The following is a 23,234-nucleotide window of genomic DNA, read 5'->3' on the forward strand; positions in this document are numbered from 1 at the left end:
GGTGCTCTGTTAAGGGGCCAGGTCAGGAGGGGATTGATGCTACCGGAAGTCAAGGGGGCCCTTCTGGGCGTGGCCGGGCACCACGGTCATCCTCAGCCACAGCAGGGGAGGGCGCTGGCTCAGGCCATGGCTGGCACACAGCCGAGCCTGCTCGGGTTGGCACGGCGGGGCCTGAACCTTAGTCTGCCTGCCCAGGTGCCTTCCCTGTGGCGGTGGCTGGATGGAATCCCGGTTCACAGCACCATGTGCCTGTGCCAACCCCCCAGCTGGCTCCAGACCAGAATGCCCTGTGAGACATAACGTGTTTACCTTCGGCTGCTCCTGCAGCCCAGGGCTGGGACCGGGACAGAGGGCGCTCTGTCCTCTTGTCGAGGCTGCGTTTGGGGCGGTGCAGCCGGAACTGTCCCCAGGTGGCACCGGGCCCGGTGAGTACTCGGCTAGTCCCCCACACTCTCCCCGATGTGCCTCCCCACGGCGGTCCTGACCCACCAGCTCCCCCTGAGCGGGTGGGGTCCTTGTGGTCCCGTCGGCTCAGCAGAGCGGCTCCCAGACAGCCCAGCGGACTGGCGGTGGGCTGGGGGCTCACTGGAAACCCAGATCCTCGTGGGGTTTAGCCCTGCAGCCAGACGGCCTGGGTTTAAACCCCAGCTCTCCCTCTATTGCCTGTGGGACCTTGAGCAGTTTTCTTAACCTCTCTGAGCCTCCGTTGCCTAATCTGCAAAGTGGGGATGACAATGATTCTTCTCTCACGGGGCAAAGATTAAGATAATTAGAGGAGGAAAGGCTTGGGATAGCTCTGGGCACTTAGAGGCAATTAGCCAGTATTAGCTGTTGCGATGCTGACCTTGGCACTCAGTCCTTGGTGGCATTAGGCACCCTAAGGAGTGGCCGCCTTTTTGTGTGCGTGGTGCCTGGGCCCCGGGCTCCACCCACTTCATACTGCTTGTCCCGAGGGCGGAGTACCTGGGCCAGGTCGCTGGGGAGAGGGGGGTAGTGGCAGCCTACGGGCCCCTGACCTCCCCCTGCAAGTCCTTGTCTACTTTCTACCCTCTGTGCTGCTCCCGTGTTCTCACTGGGGCCATGTCCCAGGCCTTGCAGAGACGAACTTTTTGTGCTGTGTTTGTTATTTCCGGGAGTATTAACTGATGGGCAGGCCCCCCGCCTCCACAACCCCATCTAGGCTCAGGGCCCCTCCCAGGGGTGCCTACAGCTGCCGCTTCTCCCCCACAGAAGCACTGCCTGCCCTTCGTTGTCCGCACCCGTTCCGTCCTCCTCCCCCTGCCAGACTGTGAGGTCTGAGGGGGAGGGACCGATGAGCGAGTGTGCGTGGTTGAGCCCCACGCTGGGCTAGGCCTGGGGACAGACACGGGAGGACCCGGCCTCAGAGAGCTCACAGTCTGGTTGTTTGGTCAGGAATTCAGAACCAGCTGCTGCTCAGAGCCGGAAACAGCGCTGGGTGCTGGGGCAGGAGGCGCAGGACATGGGGTCCCGGCCTCGAAAGGCTGCAGTTTGCCGCCCCCTTCCCCCCTCCCTCCCTCCCTCCCCACCTTCTGTATTCCAGATGCCGGGCCAGGTGGTGGGGAGGCATGGCGGAGTGGGCCGTGGTCTCTGCCCCCAGTCTCGTGGGGAGGTCCGCAGAACCAGTAACCACGGTAGAATGACTTGCAGGCTGGTATTTATCTGCTATGGAAACCAGCGGTCATGACTTTGCTCTTTGTGTCCCTGTGACTAATAGCAGTAACACTGCCCCGTGCTCACAGGCCGGTATTTGCTCGAGATCTCAGAGGGCTTGACCAGGTGCCCTTGGAGTGAGGGTGCTCCACCTCGGCACTGCTGAGACGCGAGCCGGTCGGTGCGCTGGCGTGGGGCCGGCCCGTGCGCTGTAGCAGGTTCAGCGGCGTCCTTGGCCTCCACCCCCTCCCCTCCATGCCGCTGGCACTCCCAGCCCTTCCAGCTGTGACAACCGAAGTGTCTCCAGGCGTTGCCGGATGTCCCCAGGGGGACAGAATCGCCCTCGGTCAAGACCCGCTGCCTCAGACGGGCCAGCAAGACTGTCTGCCTGAAGCATGGTGGGATGGAAAGTTTGAAATTCCTGCTGCTGCCGCCCTGCTAAACAAGGCAAAAGAGGGACAAAGAGGCCATGCCGTACTCCTTGGGTGCGCACATGGCCTTGTTTGGCGCGAAATGCGGGCGTCCACGGGGCGGCGGGAGGGCCCTGGGAGGCTGAGCTGTGTGCGCCTTGGCCCAGGCCACTTGGGGCGGAGCTCCTGGCAGAGTTAACCAGGTTTTCGTGTCCCCTGGCCTTGTGCGGTTGCGATGCAGGGCAGGTCACCAGATGACCGCGTGGGGTACGCGGGACCGGTGTGCGCCCTGGGAGAGCTGAGTCAGCAGTCAGCCGTCCGCCTGAGTGTCAGCACATTCTCCCTCGCCTCCTGGGGCCCATTCTGGCTCGTGACAACGTGCGGGTCTGCGTGACCGTTTCGCACCTGCCTCCTGCGGGCCTGTGGAATCCAGGAGGGCAGAAACCGAGGGTGTCTTGCCGATCAGCAAACCGCAGACCTTGCCTGGTGCCCGGCACACGGAAGTGCAGGTTGTGTACTTGTGGAGTGACCAAGGGGTGCTGTTGGGTGGCAGAAGGGTCTAGAGAGTGACCACTGGCTCTTCTGCTCTCCGCTTGAATGCTGTCGAGCTTCGGGGTGCCTGGAGGGAGGGAGTGGGGCCTGGAGACCTCAGTTCTAACCCAGATGGAGCGTGGGTGGGAGATGTGACCTCCATCACTGGCTTCCTGGTTGGCACCCTAACGGGGAAAGAGATGGTGCCCCGTCTTCCGACCAAGACGCTAGCCACAGGACAGGCCTTGCGCGGACCAGACAAAGGCTCCGTCCTGGCGGGGAGCGCAGGTGTCCGCACCTGTGCTCACCCCTCCGTCTAGCATGGAGCGCCTGTGACGTGTGCCGGCCGCAAGCAGGGAAGAGAGCCCTGAATGCCGCCTGCCCAGGCAGGCCTGCGCTCTCTCTGCGGGTCCCCCAGGCTGCTCCCGATGTTGCTGAGTGACAGCCCTGGGCACGCGGGGGTCCCTGTAACTTTGCTGCCTGGAGGAGGGCTGTCCCTGAATTTAGCAGAATACATTGGAGCTCAGGCGAGGAAACAGAAGCACCCTGGCTCGTGCAGCTCTCCTGGGCCGATCCTCCAGCCGGCGTGCTATGCGTGAAGGGGCGCATCTGCGGCCAGCTCCCAGGCACCGCCCCCCTCCCCCACCCCTGCCATACCTGCCCGCCCGGGTTCAGGGGATTGGAATGCCTCCCTGGCACCGGGCACGGAGCTTCGGTCATCGCCGTGTTTCACACCAATTAAAGGAGCTCTCCGTCTCTCTTTGGGGTCCTCCCCTTTCCTGCCTGTAATCCGTTTCCCTGGGATCGTGACTTTAAAAGGGATGGGAGGCGGGTGGAGGCTTTGGGGCGCTGGCACAGCTGAGGGTTGGCCTTCAGGCCGGGTGAAACCGGCGGCTGTCCCAGAGCACATCGGTGAGCGCCCCTGGCCCCCAGAGGGGTGCTGCACGGTTGGGTGCTGCACGAGAGGCCGAGGCTCGGTAAGCTTGCTCTTCCTTGGAGGGCAGCGATGTGGGGGGGGGTGCTCTAGGGTACTTCAGCTCTATCTGGGACAGCACCCTCGTGGGCCAGGGCTACTACTGTTCAGTTAGAAGGAGGTGGTTGTCCGTTCATGCATTCATTCATTCATTCAACAAACACTTATCAAGCACCTACTGTGTTGTAGGCTCTCAGCGAGGCACTTTCGTGTAGTATCTCATTTCGTCCTGGTAACAACCCTACGTGGGGGGATTTCGACAGTTCTTGTACAGGATGGGTGCCGGGGATCAGAGCAGTGGGTGGAGAGCCAGGACCCGACCTGGTCTGACTACAGAGCTCACCTTCCTAAAAACCATCCCCAGGGCCTGGTGGTGACACAGAGGGGCACCCCAGGGGGCCCTGCGGGACCAGAGCCTGCAGCAGAGCAGGAGCCGCCTGGAGTGCACGGGGCCCCTCCATTTTCCACCCAACGAGCGACCCCATCTCTGGCAGTGGGACGTAGGCAGAGGTCAGTCGGCCCACAGCTCCCAGCACCCAGCACGGTGTCAGTGCCACGGGCAGAAGGAAAACGAGGGGGTTCGGGAACTCTCTCTAGGACCAGCGTGTGGGCAGCCCCCGCGCAATCCGGGTCCGCGCGGGGCCCATTCACAGGGTCGGTGAGCGCCCGTGTGTTCTTGTTAAGGCTGGGCGTGAAAGAGGACGAGTGTGTAGGGCTGGCTCCCTGTGGGGGCGTGGTCCTGGGTTCGACTCCCACCCCAGCGCCGCGGGATTCCGGACAAATCCATCTCAGGTTGAAACCGCCTCCACTCTCTTTGCCCTGGCACCTCCAGCCCAGGCTCCTCCTCCCACCTGTCCCGCCCCGCCCCGCCCCCCTGGCCACACCCTCTCACAGCTGGGAGGGAGAGGCCTGCGTTTACTGGGGAGGGAGGGGCACCCCTACCGGCAAAGATGAGGACAGACCTTGATCTACTCGGGGATCTGCATCTGATGAACCTGACTTTGGATACTGTATCTTGCCAGGTATAATGCGCTCCCAGGTTTTGGGCCCCAACTTGCAGGAAGAAATCTTTTGTTTTAATTTTTTGACTCAATCATGTATGTATTTATATTTAGATGCTCGTTTTTTTTTTTTAATATTGTAAAGGAATTTTAGCATTTAGTTTTGAACATACTATGGTACAAGAGATTTTATGTCACAAACAATTACGAAACACAAGAACCAGATGCAAGGTGTTTTGGGCACTACCTATGTGTAACACACACCCTTATTTTTCCCCTCAAAAATGTGGGCAAAAAGTGGGCATCACACATGGCAAAAGGTGGGTAATCCACCTCTCTGAGCCTCCGCTTCCTCCCCTGCGACATGGGGCTGAGCCTGCCCACTTGTGGGACGGGCTGCTGGCTCCCGGGGCAACAGGTGGAGCGCAGCCCTGCGCCTCCCGCACAGGCCCGGAGGCCGGAGAGCAGCTGGGACGACAGCCCCGTCCTTCCTGGGCGCCGGTTTGCATGTAAGTGCTGGCTGCCCTGAGGGTTCAGCCGGAGCCGTCCTGGGGGCCCCTTGGCCGGGGCCTCGTGTCCCCTGGGGCTTGCCTTCCTGGAGACCCCAGATGCTGCCTGGCCAGCTCCCTGCGCTCTGGCCGGGTGGGCTGAGCTATTTTTAGCCCTGAGTTTTGCACAGGTCGGTTCTTCCTGCTCAGAGCTCTCCTGCGGGACCAAGTACACGGCCCCTTCCCTGAGAGAGGCAGGGGGTGGGTCTGAACGAAGAGATCAGAGCCTGATTGGACCCTTGTGGGCTTTGAAGGGAAGGCCTTTTCCACTTTCCGTGGTCTGCCAGCCTGGGGCCCCAGCACCCAGCCTTGACCCTGCGCCCCTCCGCCCCGTCCCTGGGCTGCTGGATGGATGGCAGGTGCCTCACCCGTCCGTGTGGGGAAGGCTGCTGTGTGCGCGTCCTGCTGCAGCGGCAGCCGCGGGAGCTCTGGGGTCCTGCTCCCTCTCCCAGCCACGTGCTTCTGACTCACCCGGGCAAGAATGTGCACTTTTTTTGGGAGCAAGTCCTTAAAAATAGTCCAAGTCCTTCCCCCCACCCTGCCTCTCCACCCCCCCTTCTTCTGATCACACCCTGCCTCTGGCCCCAGACCTGGTTTTGGGGAACCGCCCCTCACACAGATTGGCAGAGAATCTGTTTACGATGCTCTCCCAGGAGGAGCGGTCCTGGCTGCAGGCTGATTTCAGACGGAAGGAGGCACAGTTCCCAGAAGTGGGTGCCCCTCCGCCTTGGCTGCCATATGCCCTGCCCCGATGGAGGTGGTGGGGCCAACCAGACCAAGGGGCGCCTTGGTTCATTCAGCAGGTGTGTGCCAGGCCTCGTGTTCGCCAGGCGCTGCTCCAGGGCCGTGGGGACAACAGCGAACAGAAACAATAACACCGTGGCCTCTGCTGAGTGAGTCCACATTCTCGTAGGAGGAGGAGGCTGTTACAAGCAACTAACACACACAGATGCCCGAGGTGTTAAACACTCTGATGACGGGGAGGCGGAGCCAGGGGACAGGCATGGTGGGGAGGTGCGTGTGCTGTGTCACAGAGGGTGCTGGGGCAGCTTCTCTGACACGGGGACCTTGCAGCGGAGCCCCAAGGAACTGAGGGGGTGTCTGCGTCTGTCTATGTCCAGGCAGCAGGAGCCAGTGCAAAGGGCCGGGGCTGGAGCCCATGCGGGGCGTTTCCGGACCTGCAGGGTGGCCAATGCAACTGGGGCAGAGTGAGCTGTGCGGGGAGCGGCGGGGTCTGAAGTCGGACAGGTAGTGGGGGCAGGTGCGTCCTGGAGGGCCCTGCCAGCCGAGGCGAGCGCCCTGGCTTCCGCTCTGGATGAGGTGGGAAAGCATGCGAGGGTTTGAGCAGAGCACGAACTTGGCTGCCGCGCTGCAAAGTGGAAGCAGGTGACCAGATCAGGGGTTATTTTACCGGTCCCGGTAAGGGAGGATGGCGGTGTGGGCCGGGGGGCAGCCGGGTGAGGGAGGGGAGTGGCGAGACGCGGTCAGTTCCTGACCTACTCGGAAGGCGGAGCGGACATGGTGTGCTGACTGGTGGGATGTGGGTGTGAGAGGAAGACAGGGACAAGGGGACAGAGTCTGGGGGTTTAGTCTGAGTCCCTGGCGGGCCGGAGCTGCCACCAGGTGCGCCAGGAAGACCGGGAGGAGCAGCGGGGCGGTGCTCAGGGGTTTGGATGGATGTAGAGTTCCAGGTGCTTTGCTGACCACAGATGTGCTGAGCAGGCGCGTTGCCAGGGAGGATTCTGGAGCTCAGGGGAGGGTCGGTCTGGAGGCATCATCGTGGAGGTGGTCTTGAACACCCTGAAATGAGCAAGGTCACCTGGGGGCACAGGTGGGATGGGGCCGTGAGCCTGGGAGCGGCTCAGCATTTGGACGGGAAGGTGCGGTGGAGGGCATGGGGGGCAGAGCGGAAGCTGAGCGGGAAGGAGGGCTGGGGGTCGGGGGGAGTGTTTGGGGGAGAGAGTGGCCGAGTGCTGGGGGTCGGGGTGGGCCTAAGGCATGTCCACTGCATTTGGCGTTGTGGGGGTCGCTGGCGGGTCCAGTGAGCTGGGTGACAGATCGGTGGGGAGAGCACCCAACCTTGGAGGCTCCTGCCCGGGAAATCCCAGCCTCTCTGCCGTGGTCGGGGCCCTGTCTGCAGCCGAGACTGGCCATCCTGCCCCTGCATGCACGCTGTCACATTGCGTGGAGTCGGGCACCCCTCCGTCCCCTGGTCCCGCCTCATTCGAGCCGCAGCTTCCCCGTCTGTGCAAGGAGGGAGCGAAGCCCACCTCTCGGGCTTGGTCCCTGCACGGAAATTCTCTGCTGCCTGACTGAGTGTCCTGGAGCCACTCTGGTGCCAAATTGCCTGGCGGGTGGCTGCGGATGGGGAAACTGAGGTTCAGAAAGGTGAAGGGGTAGCACGGAGTCCATGCTGTTTCCTTCCAGCCTCAGAAGTGTGTCCTGTGGGGCCTATCACATGGGCCCCCCGGGACCTGCGACCCTCTGGTGATACACGCAGAAGATGAGGTCGGGGTAGTTCAGTCCATAATAGGAGTCTCTTCACCTGGCCCTGCAGCCTGGCGCCTCCCGGCGGGGCTGGATGGCTGGGGACAAAGGGGTACATGCGCCTGGGGGCTGTGAGGAGGAGGAAGGGCTGCAGACCCGTCCGGCAGCAGCCCTCCCCACCCCCCAACCCCCTCCTCTCTTTCTCTCTCCCTCTCATCTCATACACTGGGTCTTGCAGCCTCTGGCTGGCTCTGGCTGGCTCTGGTTTCCTAGGCAACCGCCCTTAGGGATCCCCTCAGGAGGGGTGTAGGGTGGGGTGGGTGGGCTCATCTGCCCAGAGGCCTCTTTCCAGGCTGCTCCCACTTGTCCTGCTTGGGGATCCTTGACTGGGGGGGCCCCCCCAGCTGAGGAAGTCAATGGAGGAAGGAGGGTGAGGCTGGGGACGCCTACTCTGGCGGGGACAGAGCCCCCATTGTCTGAGGCTTCAGCCATTGACCAAGCCTCACCCCTGCCCACAGCCAGCAGGGTGCCCCTTTCAGAGCCTCCCTCCCCACCCCCGCCCCCAGGAAGCCCATTGAGTGGCCTGGCGTCTGGTGGCGGAGGGCAGGAGCTGGCCCTGTTGTCCCTCGGGCATTCGGCATTCGGAGGCTCCTGCCTTCGGCTGGGGAGGACCTGGAGGAAGCCCCCCCAGGCTCTCGGCTTCCTTTTCCTTATCTGCTGGGGGGGTGAAGTCGGACAAAGAGGGAAAAGTGTTCAGCACGGGGCCTGGGGCACAGCAGTGCTCGGATGTCGGCTGTTTGTGGTATCGAAGGTGGCGAGGGTCACGGAGGGCAGCGCTCAGCCTGCTGGTTGCCAGTCTTTGGCCTGGACTCAGTTGGCGGTCTGCAGAATGGGAGAGCGCCAGCGTCCTCAGGGAGCGGCAGGGACTCTGGGAAGGGAACCAGCATTTATTTAGACCCTCCCAACCTTGTCCGACGGGCTTTCATTGATGTTTGCCTCTGGCCAGAGAGGACAGGGGACGCAGAGAGGGTGACCGGCTTCCCAGGGTCTTGCCGGCGTCTGAAGCGGGCTCTCTCGGACCCTGTCCTGCACCCTCTCATGCCTCCCTGTCCAGGGCCCTGCCTCCTGGTCCTGCTCCTCCTGCCGTATGCAGCTCCCCCTGCCGTATGCAGCTCTTCTGGTGTTTTCTGGGACCAGGCACCGCGGTGTCTGCCCAGAGCCCCTGGGAGCCATCTGCCTCCAGGCTCGGCAGCAGATGGCCATCTGCTCTGGGGCCTCCGCAGGCAGAGCCTTGGGTGTCCCGCCGCCCCGCCTCCGTGGCTGCGGGTCCCTCTCCCCACTGTCCAGCTGGATGCCTGCCTTATCCTCCTGTCTCCGGGCTCTCTGGACAGAGCAGAGGACACCTGGGGGGCTGAAGTTCTTGCCTGGACCTGTGCTTCTCTTTCCACTGGGCAGAAAGTCCCATGCCTGCTGCCGCCCCTGGCCCAGGGGACTGCATGGTGCGGAGGTCCCAGGCAGGGCCAGGTCTTTGGGTTCTTGGGTTCTCAGCCTCCGGGCTCCGTGCAGCGCAGCCCAGCTAGAACGTGGCCGGGTGCTCTGGACACCGAGATGGACAGAAGAGGCCCCAGTCTAGCGAGAGAGACAGTTACTGTCGGGGCTCCACGTGCCCCAGAGTCACCTGAACTTTTGATAATAGACTTTCCCTGGCCACACCTCTCAGCTACGGAATCCTGGGCCTGGGGCACGTGTTTTTTTTTTTTTTTTTTTTTTAAAGCTCCACAACCAGGCGTGGGAACCACTGCCTGAGATGATGGGCCTGGGGAGGCCTCACCGAGGAGAAACTGGGTCTGGGTTTTGAAGGCTGAATAGGAGTTCGCTTGCTGTTTGTGAAAGAGAATTCTACATGGAGGAAGCAAAAGGCCCAGAGAGGTGAAACAGGTCGGCGTGGCCATGGGCCTGACGGCTCTTCGTGGGGGCGGGGCAGGGTTCCCTTTCAGCCTTTCGGGCTGGGGTGGGGGCCCTGCGGAGGCTGGAGAGGTCAGGGCCAGCGGCGGGGCGTGTCACCGAGGGACTTGCTGAGGGCCTGGACTTCACTGTAAAGGCGGTGAGGAAGGGTCGGAGGGTGTGTGTTGTGGGACTGTCACACCGGGGGATGCATTGGCCAGGGGCACGTCTGTCTGACAAGCGCTAAGAGCCACAGACGCCTCTCAAGGGTACCGTGGAGCAGCCCTGGTCCCGGCCAGCCCAAGCACGGGGTCCTGCCCCTGTCCCACCCTTTGTCTTGGTGTCCCGGAGACAGACATGGGTGCTGGGCCAGAACTTACTCCTTGTTTCCCTCTGTGCAAGGCTGGGTGACAGCCACCTTGTTCTGGCGAGGCCGCCGGGCACGGAGGTGCTTGCTCTGCTGCCTTCCCTGCTTCCAGGACTGACTTCTGACCGCCTGGACCCCGGCCCGCCCCCTCCTCTCCAACTGGGTCCTGTCTCCACGGGCCAGCTGTCCCTGTCCCCAAACTCCTGGTCGGTCGGCTTCTGCAGCCTCCCTGACTTCGGGGGGCCCTCCAGGTGAATTTCTCCAGGCCTCCTGCAGGAGGAAGGGGGATGGGGCCACTCAGCGGAGTGCGGCTGGGAGCTGGCCCAGCATGGGGTGGGCCTCCGGGCTAGCAAGGCGGGGCGGCAGGTGCAGGCTGGAGGGGCTGTTTCCCAGTGGGCCTTTGGGCTGGATGGACTTTGACCTCTGAGAAGTGCTTGGGTCAGATTAGAGCCAGGGAGAAACCTGCCCTGGTGAGCAGGGCTGCTGAGGGTGGAGGGAGCTGCTCGCGCCGGCTGCTCTCGGGTGGTCCGGGTCACTGGGCCTGACCTGCTGAGGCACACCCTGCGGCCGGGACGGGGGCTTCCTCCCTGGCTGAACGTGGCCATTCTGCATGAGTGGGGAAGGACACTGTTCAGGGGGTCTGCCTGCTGGCAGTCATTTTTAATAAATGACCCCCTGCAAGGGAAGAAACTCTCCCCTACCACTCAAGCATAACACTCTTACCACTGTAATGGTAACAATGGCCAGTGTGCACGGAGAGCTTACTCTGTGCAAAATACCTCCTTGCACACCCCAGTCAGTCTGAGTTCCATCCCCACGGCTCTCTGCATGGCAGGGACTCGGGAGAAAGGTGTTCACCATACTGCCTGCCAGCAAGGGCAGACCAGGACCTGCACTCAGTTCTAGCAACAAAGCGCATCTTTGTAACCACCGCACCAGCACCGCCGACAGGTCGCACCAGTGCCGCCAGCACACGCCTTGCCTCCTGTGGACCCGGTTTCCCAGTGAAGGGAGAGCCACGCCCTCTCGTAGCTGCTTCCTGGTTCTGGTTCGGACCTGCTCTGAAGTTTCTGTGCCAATATTTGTTTTAAAAAGGAGAGTGGTTATTTGTATTTCCTCTTACAATGCTCTCTGTAGAGTATCTGGGAATTTTAGAAAGGAAAGAACGTCAACAGGAAACCCATAACCCTGAGCATAATAACACTCTGTGTATCTCTGTGAATTTCCTTCCAGTTCCTCTCCTCTGTGCACTTTTTTTTTCAAACTATAAGAAAAAGTTGGTTTAGAAAGTTACAGAGGCAAAAGAAGCGTTCTGGGAGCTTAGGAAAGAGAGAGGTAAAGGAAAAGCACCTGGGTGGGGGGAGAAGCGGAGGGGAGGGAGAATAGAGCTGGAGTGTGCCCTGGGTCTTTGGTCCTGAGAGTTTAGGGGAAGTCTTAGGGGAGGATCACAATAGAATATTCCCCAGCTGTGTGCTGATGAGCCAAAATGAGATTTATTCCCCTGACTTCACCAACGGTCCTTGGGTGTGGTCCTCTGTGCACTTAATCCTCACCTGAGGACATGCTTATTGCTTTTAGGGGGAGGGGAAGGGAGGGGATAGGAGAGAGAGAGAGGGAGAGAGAAAGAGAGAGAGAGAGGGAGAGAGGGAGAGAGAGAGAGAGAGAGAGAGAGAGAGAGAGACATCAATGTGAGAGAGAAACACCCACACAACCCCAGTGGGGACTGAATTTGCAGTCTAGGCATGTTCCCTGACTGGGAATCAAACCTGCAACCTTTTGGTCCCCGGGGCGATGCTCCGGCCAACCGAGCCGCACCGGCCAGGGCCGTGCACTTTTAAAACAGAGTCAGAGAAAACCAGCGTGGGCCGGAGCCCAGCGAGCGAGGGAAGCATCTCAGTCAGACCAGGCCGCGTGGCGGGACTTGGAGCGAAACCCTACCACCAGGTGGGTGCCGTCAGTCAGTCACCGAGGGTAAAGGGGAGACCCCAGCAAGCTGGGGGGGCAGGATGTCCTCGTCTGCCTTCTACGTGCCGACCTGCTGGGAGGGACACACGAAGAAACACCCGGACTCTTCCGTCAGTTTTCCCGAATTCCCCGAGAAACGTCCGGCGAGATAGAAGACGGAGTCTGCAAAGGAAACGTCGATGTTCGAAGGCGTGGCAAGAAAGTGCAGAGCCCACCGTGCCAGGGAGAGGAGAGACGACGTCCCTGCCACAGGCGGTCAGACAGGAAGGGGAGAAGATCCCAGTGCTCCCCAAGTTCCCGCCCGCCTTGCTGTTCCGCTTTGAACGTGGCCTGAAGATCCAAAGTGAGCATCCTGCTTTCTCCCTGAGAGATACTGCAAAAAAAAAAAAAAAAAAAATTGGGTGAAGCGTGGTCTGAGGAGCAGAGAGCAGCTCGCCGCCGAGGGAGATCCGCGGGAAGGACGAGGGCGCGCACCCTGCCCAGGTGAGAGTGAGGCCGGGAGACGGGCCCTGGCAGGCGGGCAGGCTCCAAGGACACCGGCTGGGGGACGGGGACGGAGCCCTAACGGCCGACCTGCCACCGGGTGTGCGGGGCGTGTGTGCGCTCCGCGGTGGTTTGGCTAAGAACGGGGCTTCCACTGCAGCTCAGGATCCGCTTCGGGATAAAAACGACGGGTTTCTGCATGGCTGGTAAGATCCTCGGTAGAGAAAAGACTTCTTGAAAAGTACAGGTTGCCGCTTTTTGAGGGGCTGCTACATAGAGTCCGATTTTAAGGCTTCTGACGTCAAATGTTTCTAAACACGTAACGGTTTCTTTCATTTCCTGACTCGTGTGTGGTAGCACACGGCGAACTCACGGGAATTCGCATCGGTAGTAAATTTTGGGCTTCTTAGAATGTTGCCTTTTTAAAACATTTTTTTGGTAATGAAATGATGTGTATTAGAAAATAAATACAGTGGAGTCCGAAACCCCCTGCGTGCTGGGTCACGTTTGGTTCTCAGCCGGCTGCTGCTTTTGCCAGAGATGGTCATAGCCGGAAGGTTCTGGATCGCTTTTCTGAGAGAGGCTCATTTCAGGGGCTTCACGACACATTTCCTTGGGCTGGGGCTCCCACCTCAGAAGCTTCCAGACCGTGCATAGCTCAAGGGAGACGTGAAACAGGAAAAGGAAACATCCTCCAGTTCTCTTAGCGCTTCCTCACCCATGACCTGCTGGCCCTTTGCATGTAGCAGCCCCTGGCATCGTCTGGGCAGGAGCTGCCACTGCTTTACGGAGACAAGGCCCAGGGCACCCGAGAGGCCGAGGAGAGGTCAAGTTCACTGAGAGGACGAGGCAGAGCCCCGCCTGCAGGTGGACCCGGCTGCCCCAGGCCATGGCCCCAGACTCCCCCCAGCTTGAAACTCTGGGATCTCAGGGTTTCTCCTTGAACCCCTGGTGGGGGCCCTTACACTCTCGGGGTGTGGAGTCCAGACACAGAGTCCCATTTGCTGTCCCGCATTTTGAGGGACATCAAGGACGGGTATCTCGGCGCTGACTGAGCCTGCCGGGGACTCGGTGGCTGACCTCAGGTATTCTGCTGGGAGTCCGGTGAGGCAGGTAGCAGGACCCCCATTTTACAGATGAGGGTGCTGAGTCTCAGCCCCCGTTCTAGCGGACCCGAGACTCCAGCTGGGGTCGCTGACTCCCAAGGCGGAGCTGTGGTGATCGTGGGTGAGTGTCAAAGACAGCCATAGACCGGTGTGTCCCAGGTTCCCTGCCAAGATTTTTACACCTTTTTACTCGGAACTTCCTTAATAACCCTCTGCGGTGGGTACTTGGTAATCTGCACATGCCAGTGAGTGAACTGAAGCTGGGAGACGGGGGTTAAGCAACTCACCCAAGGTGTCGGGCTCCTGAGTGGTGGACGCAGGTGGGATCAGGTAGCCCGAGCTCTCTCCAGAGTGTTGACCACGAGGGTGGTGGCAATGCATGGCCCTGAGCCGTCCCCACTCCCTTGCCCACGTCTGGTGAGACTACAGGCAGATGGTGGCCACAGGCCTGTGGACGTGCATGGGGCCTGCAGGTCTGTGTCCTTGCTCCGAGGCCCCGCTGGCCCAGATTAGCTTATAACCTCCCCTGCACTCCCCCCAGCTTCCAGCCCCAAAGTCCAGGGAGGCGGTGCGATCAAAGGCGTGAGACTGAGGTTCGGGGTCAGTGCCTCCCCCTAATTCATTCCTGGTAGTTTCACCCTGTTCCCCTGCCTCTGTGACCTGGGACAAAGCGTGACTTTCCCTAGCCTGGGTTTCCTTGTTTGTGGTGGAGTAATGCAAACAAAGCTCAGGCTTTGTAAAGGTCGGCGTCTCTCTTCCGTCCTGGGGGAAGCCCTGGGCTTGCAGCGGAGGGTGGGAATCAGCCCTGAAGTGGGTGGAGAGGGGGGAGGAGAGCAGACTCCGGCCTGGAGGGCAGATCCCGAGTTCCTGCGAAGTCAGAAAATGCACACTTAAGGAACAGTTTGCACTCGAGCCCGGGGGTGGGGGGCGCCTCCCTTCTTCCTCCTGGAGAATGGCTGTGCCTCTCCCCACACCGCCCTGAGTGGTTCTGAAGGAGCCCACAGGGTGGGGGACGGCCCCCCGGAGGGCTGCTGGGCAGCTGCACGCCACCGTTTTTAGCTCGCTTCCCCAAACCCTTTGCTGGAGAGAAAATGCGAGTCCCGAGAGTTTTCAGGGTGGGGCTAAAAGGCACAGCCACACGCTCGGGGGAGAGCAGTTTGCGCTTGACCAGAACTGACCCTGGCGGATCCATTTCCAGGAATGTGCTCTGGGTTCGCCCGTCCCTCCGCCGTGTTAGGGAGGGTGTTAGTTGTTACGTTACTTATAAAACGTCAAAACAACCTCCCACGGCTAGAGACATTAAAGAAATTGTGGAACATTAAAAAATGTGCGCAGGAGGGAGACTCCTGTCTGTGTGCTGTTCTGGAATGGTCCGTGAGGTCCTTCGGCAGGAACGGTGGTTGCAGCACCACGGGGCGGGGCGCTCCGTCCTGCGCACAACAAGCCGTCGACCAGGCACGCAAGCTGGGTACCGGGAGAGTTCTGCGGGAGCCATAGGGAAACCGTCACAGCGGTCACTGCTGGGGACTAGGGTGACCGGGGTCAGGTGTGAGAGGTCACCCTCCTTTTCATGGCACACCCTCTGTCCTGTCTGGATTTTGAGAGGCACTCGAGCGTGGTGGTTACTTAAGGAGCCCAGGCTCTGATGCCCGTGGCCTGGGTTCAAACCCTGGCTCCGCCACTTCCCAGCTGTGTGATCTTGGGCAACTTGCTTAACTGCCCTGGGCCTCACGTTCTCATTTATCACGTGCAGTCCCGTGTGTTTCCATTATTTGTAAAGGGCTTCGTGTTTTGAGATAAAGCAGGCTCTCCATGCATTGTTCGCTGTTATTAATTAATTGCCATTCACGTGCCCTCTGTCTTTATTTAGGAAGCCAATTAACAAGCACAGGCTGTAGGAGCGGAAAGGGAAGCGGGCAGGCAGCCAGTCTGTGGCAGGGACTGATTAGACGGGAGGGCTGGGTGCTGTCCCTCCGGGGTGCTCCCCTCCTCCACGGGCCGTCTGGAAGGACAGCCCCTAGTTCCGAATGGGGGGTGCCGAGTGGGGAGTGGGGGGAGCTCTTTCCCTCACTGCTCGGCAGGGGATGTCTGGCAAGGTTGGCTCCAGGGCCCGGGAAGCCCACCAGACGCACGGGCTTCTTGGTTGCGTGAGTTCCCGCGGCGAGGCCAGCTCCCCCCCGCCGCCCTGAGCCCTGAGCGGTTGAGATTCCGCCCTTATCTTGCGCCGTCTGCTGCTACACAGCCCTTTCCTTTCCTTATACCCATATGCCATGGCCGGGCGGCCCCTTGCCAGCTGGTCAACCCCACCGGGCAGGACAGGGAGAGCCAGAGAGTACATGGCCTTCAGCGGGGCTCAGGGGAGCCTGTGGCTATTGGGCATCTGGGAGGAGGAAGTGCCCGGCCCGCTCTGCGACAGGTCAGGCGTGATACGACTTCTGGAACCCGGTGCTGAGTATGACCCTGGCCTCTGGGGCTGCAGCTTCAGCCGAAAGTCAGAAGGGACAGGGCAGAGGGGTAGTCTGGCCAGACCCCTCTGACTCCTGAGGGGCCTTGGCACTGGGCAGAAGGAAGGTCAGTGGGGCGGGGCTTTCTGGAAAGACGGGGTTACTGCTCCGCAGCTGCTGGGTTTTTTGGGTTAATGATTTGCGACGGCTAGGGGCTGGGCCCTTTCTGCTGCCCTGTGCTCCCAGAGCTGCTGGGGAAGCCATGTGGGAGCCGGAGGCTGGAATGCACAGGCCGTGAGCCGGAGACCCACCCCTCTCTGTTGCTGAAGCCCTGGCCTTGGAGGTGGTCTAATTAGGTTTCTGGCCTTCTCTTCACAGGCGAGCAGCTGGGTTGGTGCCGGTCTGAGCTGGACTTTGTCTGATGGCTTCCTCCGACCCCCCTCCACAGGCTGCCACAGGTACCGTGCCCGGGGCTTCCTGCTCGTCCCTCCTCCGCGCAGGGCTGCAGGGGCCGGCAGAGGGCCCTGGCTTGGGAGCACGCTGACCCGGGGTGGGGGGGTAGGGGCCGGGAATCTGGCTCCGCTGGCGGTTAGCTGTGTGCCCTTGGGCAGGTGGCGTCACCCCTCTGCCTCGGTTTCCCTGTCTGCCACAGGGAAACCATTATTTCCTTGTCACAGAGCGGGCTCCGGGCAGGGGCTGATTCTCCTCCAGTGTCCCTAAGGCCCCCCGGAGAGACAGGCGGAACCCGTCTGGGGACTGACGTGTGCTGGGAGGTGAAGTTTGTGAACTGAGGGTGGGGACCCCAGGATCGAGGGGGAGGGGTGTCTGCGAAGGTGCTAAGGTCAGGCCACCTGCTTCCAGAGTTGGCAGCAAACAAACAAAAATACTTACGTTAAACAAAACGGTTTGTTGTTCATCTGAAATTCAACTCGACATCCTGTATTTTATCTGGCAACCCCAGGCGGTGGGGTAGACAGACGCTGTGGCAGAATCCAGGCCGCACCCCGGAGGGGGCTGGACGCAGGCCGTGTCACCCGCGGGGCCCGGCCTCCTCTCCTCTGGCCCGCGCCGGGGGAGGCAAATAGCAGAGTGGTAGTGAGAAAGGGCTTCCTCATCAGCCTGACCCCACCACTGACACCTGAGTGACTGGGTGTCTCCGTCGCGTCACCCACGGACACGGGGATGATAACGACACCCTCCCTCGTGTTGTCACAAAGCTTAAATACAGGTAAGGCGCAGGCATGTGACCACTGATCACGCAATGAACGGAGGCTGTTTGCGCCGTGGGGTGTTGGCCGGATGCTACCCGTGCTGTGCGTGCTCTGCCCTGAGCCGTGCTCCCCTCCAAGGGGTGGGGGTCTGCACAGCGCCCCTGCCTTCTCTACAACAGGGGGTAGCTTCCTGGGTCCCGGCCTCCTGCACTCACTGGGGTTGGCTGACCCGAGGACGGGGCGTGTCCAGGAACTCCGAGGGTATGTGCGGCCAGCTCCGGCTGTGCCAGCTGTCTGTGTGGGTGGGAGGGGCTCAGTCCAGCTCTCAGTTACCCAGGGACCGGCCTCCTGATCTTTCCTTCTGATAAGGGGTGAGGTCTGATTGCCTGGGTCTTAGGAGCCTGGCAGCAGCCCTAGGGACAAGGGCATCTCCTTGGTCATGGCCGTGACTTTGGGTCCCGGGATGCCTTCTCTCTGGCCCCTGCTGCCACGGTCACCTTGCATTCTTTCTCCTACCTGCCAAGGGGCCAGGCATGGAAAGTGAGAACAAAGTCATTTTATGACAAAATCCATTCAGTTCTGTTCAAGAAACATTTATGGCCACCTCTCATTCCGGCTCTGTCTGCTGCTGCCGGCCGGCACCGTCTGGCCGAGCCAGGCTCAGGGCCGTGGTCTTCCTTTCTGAGAGCTTCAGGTTCTCTGGAACACCTCTCCAGCCGTCCTTTAGCCCCTGCGTCCCTGCTCACCTGCCCCACTGGGCGCCTCGGTGTCTGCTCCCCGCACCTGCTGCGGCCCCAGCCTGGAGCACCTGTTCCCACCCGGGCTTGTCCGATCTCTGCTCACCGTCAGGGCTCTGCCCAGCGCAGCCAGGGGCCCGAGGCCCCGGCTGGCACGAGCCCCCTCCCCGTTCCTGCCCCGGCTTGGTCTCTGCGGTGTGATGTTTTCCTCTTGCCGTGTCTGCCAGCCTCCCCCCACCCCCCGCCCCGCAGCGAGCTCCTTGACATCGAGGGTCACGTCTTGCTTCACTGCGAACCTCCTGGCCCGGGGGCTGCTGGGAACAGTCCGTCAGACGCAGGCGTGCCTGTGCTGATGGGTGGGCTGACGGAAGCCATCGATCAGGGGAGGGTGCAGAGATGACCTGAGTCCCTGGACACGGACTGGGCCCGGCCTGTGGGGCGGGAGGGCCTGCCCACCTCACCCAGGGTCAAGGATGGGGCTACGGCTCAGGGCAGCAGTAATAATCATGGTGATGATGATGATGACGGTGGTGTTGATGATGATGCGATGACAGTGATGACAAACTGAAGCGTAATCATAAGAATAGCTCACATTCAGTGAGCACATACCTGGCACCAGGCGCTTTATGAGTGTGAGTTCATTCCGTCCTCCCAGCTACACTGCGGGGCAGTTGTGATCACTGTTCAGATGAGGAGACTGCCGCTCGGGGGGTGAGCTGACTGGACACTCGCACAGCCGGTGGACGCGCGAGCCGAGTCTGCACCGGGTGTGGCCTGGCTGGGAAACGGCGGTCACACCCCTGACACCGGCCTCACGTGCAGGGAAGCCCTCCCCGCCACCGCCTGCCCAGCAGGTTCCAGTGGACAGGGGCCCAGGGCACTGAAGCACCGCCCCCCCACCCCGGTCAGGAAGGGCCTGCATCCGGTGGCCCAGAAGTGGTGGGCAGGGACTGTGTGGTCATTTGTTTCAATGTTTTTGAAACTTTTAAAACCATAATTCATAGACGTGACAGCAGGAGTGCATGCGTGTGTGTGCGTGCACGTGTGTGTTCAACAGATACTTTTTGGTGCCTGCCAGATGCCGGGCACACAGCAGTGAGTGGAACACTCACCGGCACACCTGCCCTCAGGAAACTCTTCTCTCACAGGGACACGGACAGTGAGAGAAAGGACACTTAGGGCGGGCCACGTGCTCATAAGGGCCACAGAGAACAGCAAAGCGGCCGGGCGCAGAGGGAGCCCCAGTGCCCCTGCGGGCGGCTGTGGTTGGGGCAGCCTCGCTGGGAGCTGGTGTGGAGTAAAGACCTGAAGGGGGCGAGAGCGGGAGACACCTGGGGGGACCGCTCTGGACCCTGGGGCTAAGAGGTCAAAGGTCCTGGGGCAGCAGCACCAGCACGTGCGACACATTCACGGTGCAGCACGGAGACCGGTGTGGCTGGAGTGGAGTGAGTGAGAGCGGTAGAAGGTTCTACACACGTGCACACACCTGCCAACACACGCATGCACACACATGTATCCATATGCACACACACACCACACACATATATGCACACACAAATAGGGATGCACACATACATTACGTGGAACCTAAAGTTTTCTATATTAACTGAAACAGAAGTGTAAAAACAAGATCAAAAGCAATACTAACTATGACTTGATGACTACTACAGTATTTAAAGATACCTCGGATTAGCAGTTCGTCAACAAAAATCGCCGCCTGGGAATCCCCTCATTGATTTGGTGACCCGCCGGTGGGTGGGGAGCTGTCACCTGAAAACCACTCCGCCCCTGCATTTCCTTTGTTAGCACATCATCCTGGGCCAGGTGGCCGCAGGCTCACGGACGAGGCAGCAGGGCCCAGTGGAAAGAGTGTGGGGCATGAGCGGAGCCAGATCTGGGTTCAAATGCGGCTCCCCACTTACCAGCTGTGTGACAGAGGGTGTGTCACTAGAGCTCTGGATGGCTCTGTGGCCTCGCTGCGTGAACCAGGGGTGGTCGTGGGGCTTACACAGGGAGCTCCTCCGGGTGCATTTCAGGCTCTGCACCGTGCTCATTTCTCCCCTCCTGGGGAATGTGCTGTGTGTCGGGTGCAGCACTGCCCGGAGGAGTCCGCCTGTCGATGCTGACCCATGGGGCCCCCAGAGCTCCCGGGAGGGGCCGGGTTTCCACCTCAATGGCCTCCATCTGGTCATCATCCCACAGGGGAAGTCGGGGGGGGGGAGGGAGGATGAGCTCCCGGTTTCTGTTGCAGCCAAGCAGCAGAGGAAGGGGCTTTGTGAATTTGATATATCCTCCCCGAAAGTGTTCTGCTCTGGAGGCCCCAGGTCACTGTGGGGGGGGGACTGGATGTTTCTGGTCAGAGAGACTGCTGGAATCGGACCTGTCCATCTGTCCGTCTGTGGGTCCCCCCACCCATCTCTCTGCTGCATCCGCCTCACCATCCAGCTGTGCGCACACCTGGACCGGACAGGCCTGTCCTCGAGGATCGCAGGCTGGGAGGGGCGGGGGTTGCAACACCAGGTCAGGTTACGTAACACGAACACCAGGCACTTCGCCAAGCCTTCTGTCTATCCGGCAGTTCCCAAGTAGGGGCAGTTTTGTCCCCCAGGGCACACTTGCCAGTATCTGGAGACATTTCTGGTTGTCAGAGCCAGAGGGTTCTACTGGCTTCTCCTGGGCAGAGGCCAGGAGTGCTACTACGAAACCTGCCGTGTCCCCCCGCCCCCCCCCCCCCCCAGCAAAGACCACACAGCCTCCAAGTGGACGGTGGCCAGGCTGAGAGACTGACCCGCCTCTCGGTGCACGTGCACGGCGGCCGCATGGGGCAGGGGCTGCTTTTATTCTCCAGCTTACGGGGGAGGCACTCGAGGCTCAGAGAGGCGAAGTGACTTGTTCAGAACGCACAGCTGGAAGGGGGCCCAGACAGGACGGGCTGAGCCCAAAGCTCACACTCTCAGCCGTGTGGTCTGAGCTGCAGTAGGACCGCCCAGGGCAGCCCCAGGACGGGGGTCAGCCTCGGGGACTTTTACAGCCAGACCACACTGCCCTTTGGTGGGGAGCAGGTTTGTAGGAGAGAGGGGGATGGGCTCAGTGGACGCTTGAGGTTCTGTCCTGCTCCAGATTCTGGAGAAGAAGCCTAGGGACCTCAGCTGGGAGAAATGGCCGGAGAGGTGAGGGCTTGTTAGGCTTCAGGATAGAGAATCTCTTCCTTTACTCGTTTCCGAAAGTTGCAGGGCTCCGACCTGGGGCCAGGCCAGGACCTGTCCCCAAACAGGCACCAAACATATCCTTCCTTGTGCACAGACGAGGAAAACAAGGGATCCCAGAGAAGGAAGACAGGACCTCATTTAGTTAGGGCAGCAGCTGGGGGAGGGGCCTGGGAGTATCTTTGCTTGACTTGAGCTTTGAGGGCCAGCAGGAGACAGGGCCATGAGGGGGGTCTCCGAGGAGGGAGGAGCAGGGCGTGAGGCTGCACTGGGCGGAACTCCATGCTGGGAGCTCGCCACCCCACCCCGCCCCAGCCAGTCTGCACCCTGGCCCCTGAGAGCTGGTCCCTTCACTCCAGACACTCCCGGGCAGCTGTGTTTCATGCCGCCTTGCAAGCTGAATAAAGTGCAGTGTGCAGAATGAGCCTGCACGTGCTCGTTTGCACACATGCAAAACGCACAGCCCCGTATGCAGGCACAGAAATGCACGCACATGTACTTGCATGCACACACACAGATGCATTTAAAAAGCCCCTTTGCTGACAAAATAGGAAAATAGGAGACAAGAATGTGAAAGACATGCATTCGAGTACAGATGGGCACATGGGCACCCCGGAGCACCACATTGCTCCCTCCTCCTCTCCGCGTGCTGCCCTGCTTAGCGCTTGAACCCAGCCACAGCACCCCTCGGGGCACAGGAGGGCCATCGGGCCTGGGCACTGCCCTCGATCCCTTGCTCAGACCCACAGAGCTGCTCGCCTGACTTCAGCCATCTCTCGCCTGGCCAGACCCTGTGACCCTGCAGCCCCCCTAATAACTCCTCCTACCTTCCAGGGGATCAGCTGCTTCCTGAAGGAGGCCTAGGCCCCTCCTCAGAGGCGGAGGACGACCCTGGAGAGGCCTTTCAGTTTGACGACAGTGACGATGACGAGGACACCAGCGCTGGCCTGGGCGTCCCAAGCGTTGTTGCTCCAGAGAAGGATGCAGATGCCCCACTGATCCACTTGGACTCCGCCCCTGTCACTGGTAAGGTGCTCTGGGAGCCTTGGGTCCTCCCGTTCCCAGGCCTCTGGGTGTGGGGGGACGCTCCAGGCTCCCCGGGATGCCTCTGGTCCCTCTGCTGTCCCCAGGAAGCAGGGAGGGAGAAGCCATTGGGAAGAAGCTGCATTCTTCTGCCTCCCCTGGGAACTAGGATTCCTAGCATTCCTGCAGCATCTGGTGCGCTTTGGCACATAGTAAATGGACGCGCCCCCCCACCCCCCGCACCCCCCCTCCCCCCAGCTTCTCCCAGGGAATCACACCAGCCAGAGAAGCAGCCTCCCCGAGGATTGGCGAGTCCCCGGCCCTGGGGGCGGGAAGGCCACGATAAGGGTGGTGTTAAATGGCAGCTTCTGGGCTCTTGAGCCTGTCCCCTGGGAGAGGCTGGGGACCAGACTAGCAGGAACTTCCTGCGTGCTTGCTTGGGGACAAGGGACTCCTTGAGGAGCTGGGGGTGGGGGGCAGGCCCAGAGCAGGCAGGGCTGCCAGTTCTGGCTGGAGTTGGGATGTGGGCCGTGGGGGTGGGGGCGGGGGCGGGGTGGTGCAGGCAGGACAGGTAGGGGAGGCTTGATGACAGCGAACAGGAACAGGCTGGGGGAAGGGAGGCAGGCTCTGCAGGCGCCCCGGCCGGCTGGGCCCTGTCTCCTGCACCCCGGGGAGTCCACTGGGCCGGCCTCCGGCCTGACAGGCTCTCCTCCTGCTCTTCCCCGCAGACCCAGACCCAGCGGCCGCGCCGCCCCAGACGCAGTAAGTGAGCCTTCTTCCTCGAGTGTGTTTTGGTGGCTGGGAAAAGAGGAGACGCTGGGCAGGAGGTGTGGGAAAGGGTGGAGCTGCAGCCGAAAGGGCTCACGGCAGGTCTTAGGCGACGGAGGAACGCATTTCCAGATCTCCGGGCTGGAGGGATGAGGTCAGTCCCTAAAACTCATGTTACTTCTTTCTTTCTTTCTTTCTTTCTGTTGCCCACAAGCCTGTGACATAGCAGGAGGCAGAACTAGCTCCCAAACCCGGCTCTGCCCCTTGCTACTAGCAGCGCGGCTTGAGAAGTCGTATGAGTTCTCCAAAGATAAGTCCGTTCACATGCCAAACGGACACGGCGAAGTCCGCAGCCCACC

General features: G+C 61.0%; 1 protein-coding gene across 6 annotated transcripts in view; it reads left to right on the forward strand.

Annotated features, from left to right (window-relative positions):
* The window catches only part of ARHGEF10L (Rho guanine nucleotide exchange factor 10 like), a 154,007-nt gene that overhangs the window by 33,521 nt on the left and 97,252 nt on the right, over positions 1-23,234 (forward strand). For all 6 annotated transcript variants that reach the window (XM_036025389.1, XM_028512200.2, XM_036025388.1 and 3 more), the window contains 3 exons: positions 16,309-16,388; positions 21,919-22,110; positions 22,836-22,869. In XM_036025389.1, the coding sequence (XP_035881282.1) occupies positions 16,352-16,388; positions 21,919-22,110; positions 22,836-22,869 (263 nt within the window). In that variant the 5' untranslated portion in view covers positions 16,309-16,351. The remainder of the gene's footprint in view (positions 1-16,308; positions 16,389-21,918; positions 22,111-22,835; positions 22,870-23,234) is intronic.

Source organism: Phyllostomus discolor, chromosome 5, assembly GCF_004126475.2.
Source record: "Phyllostomus discolor isolate MPI-MPIP mPhyDis1 chromosome 5, mPhyDis1.pri.v3, whole genome shotgun sequence".
NCBI classification, from domain to species: Eukaryota; Metazoa; Chordata; class Mammalia; order Chiroptera; family Phyllostomidae; genus Phyllostomus; species Phyllostomus discolor.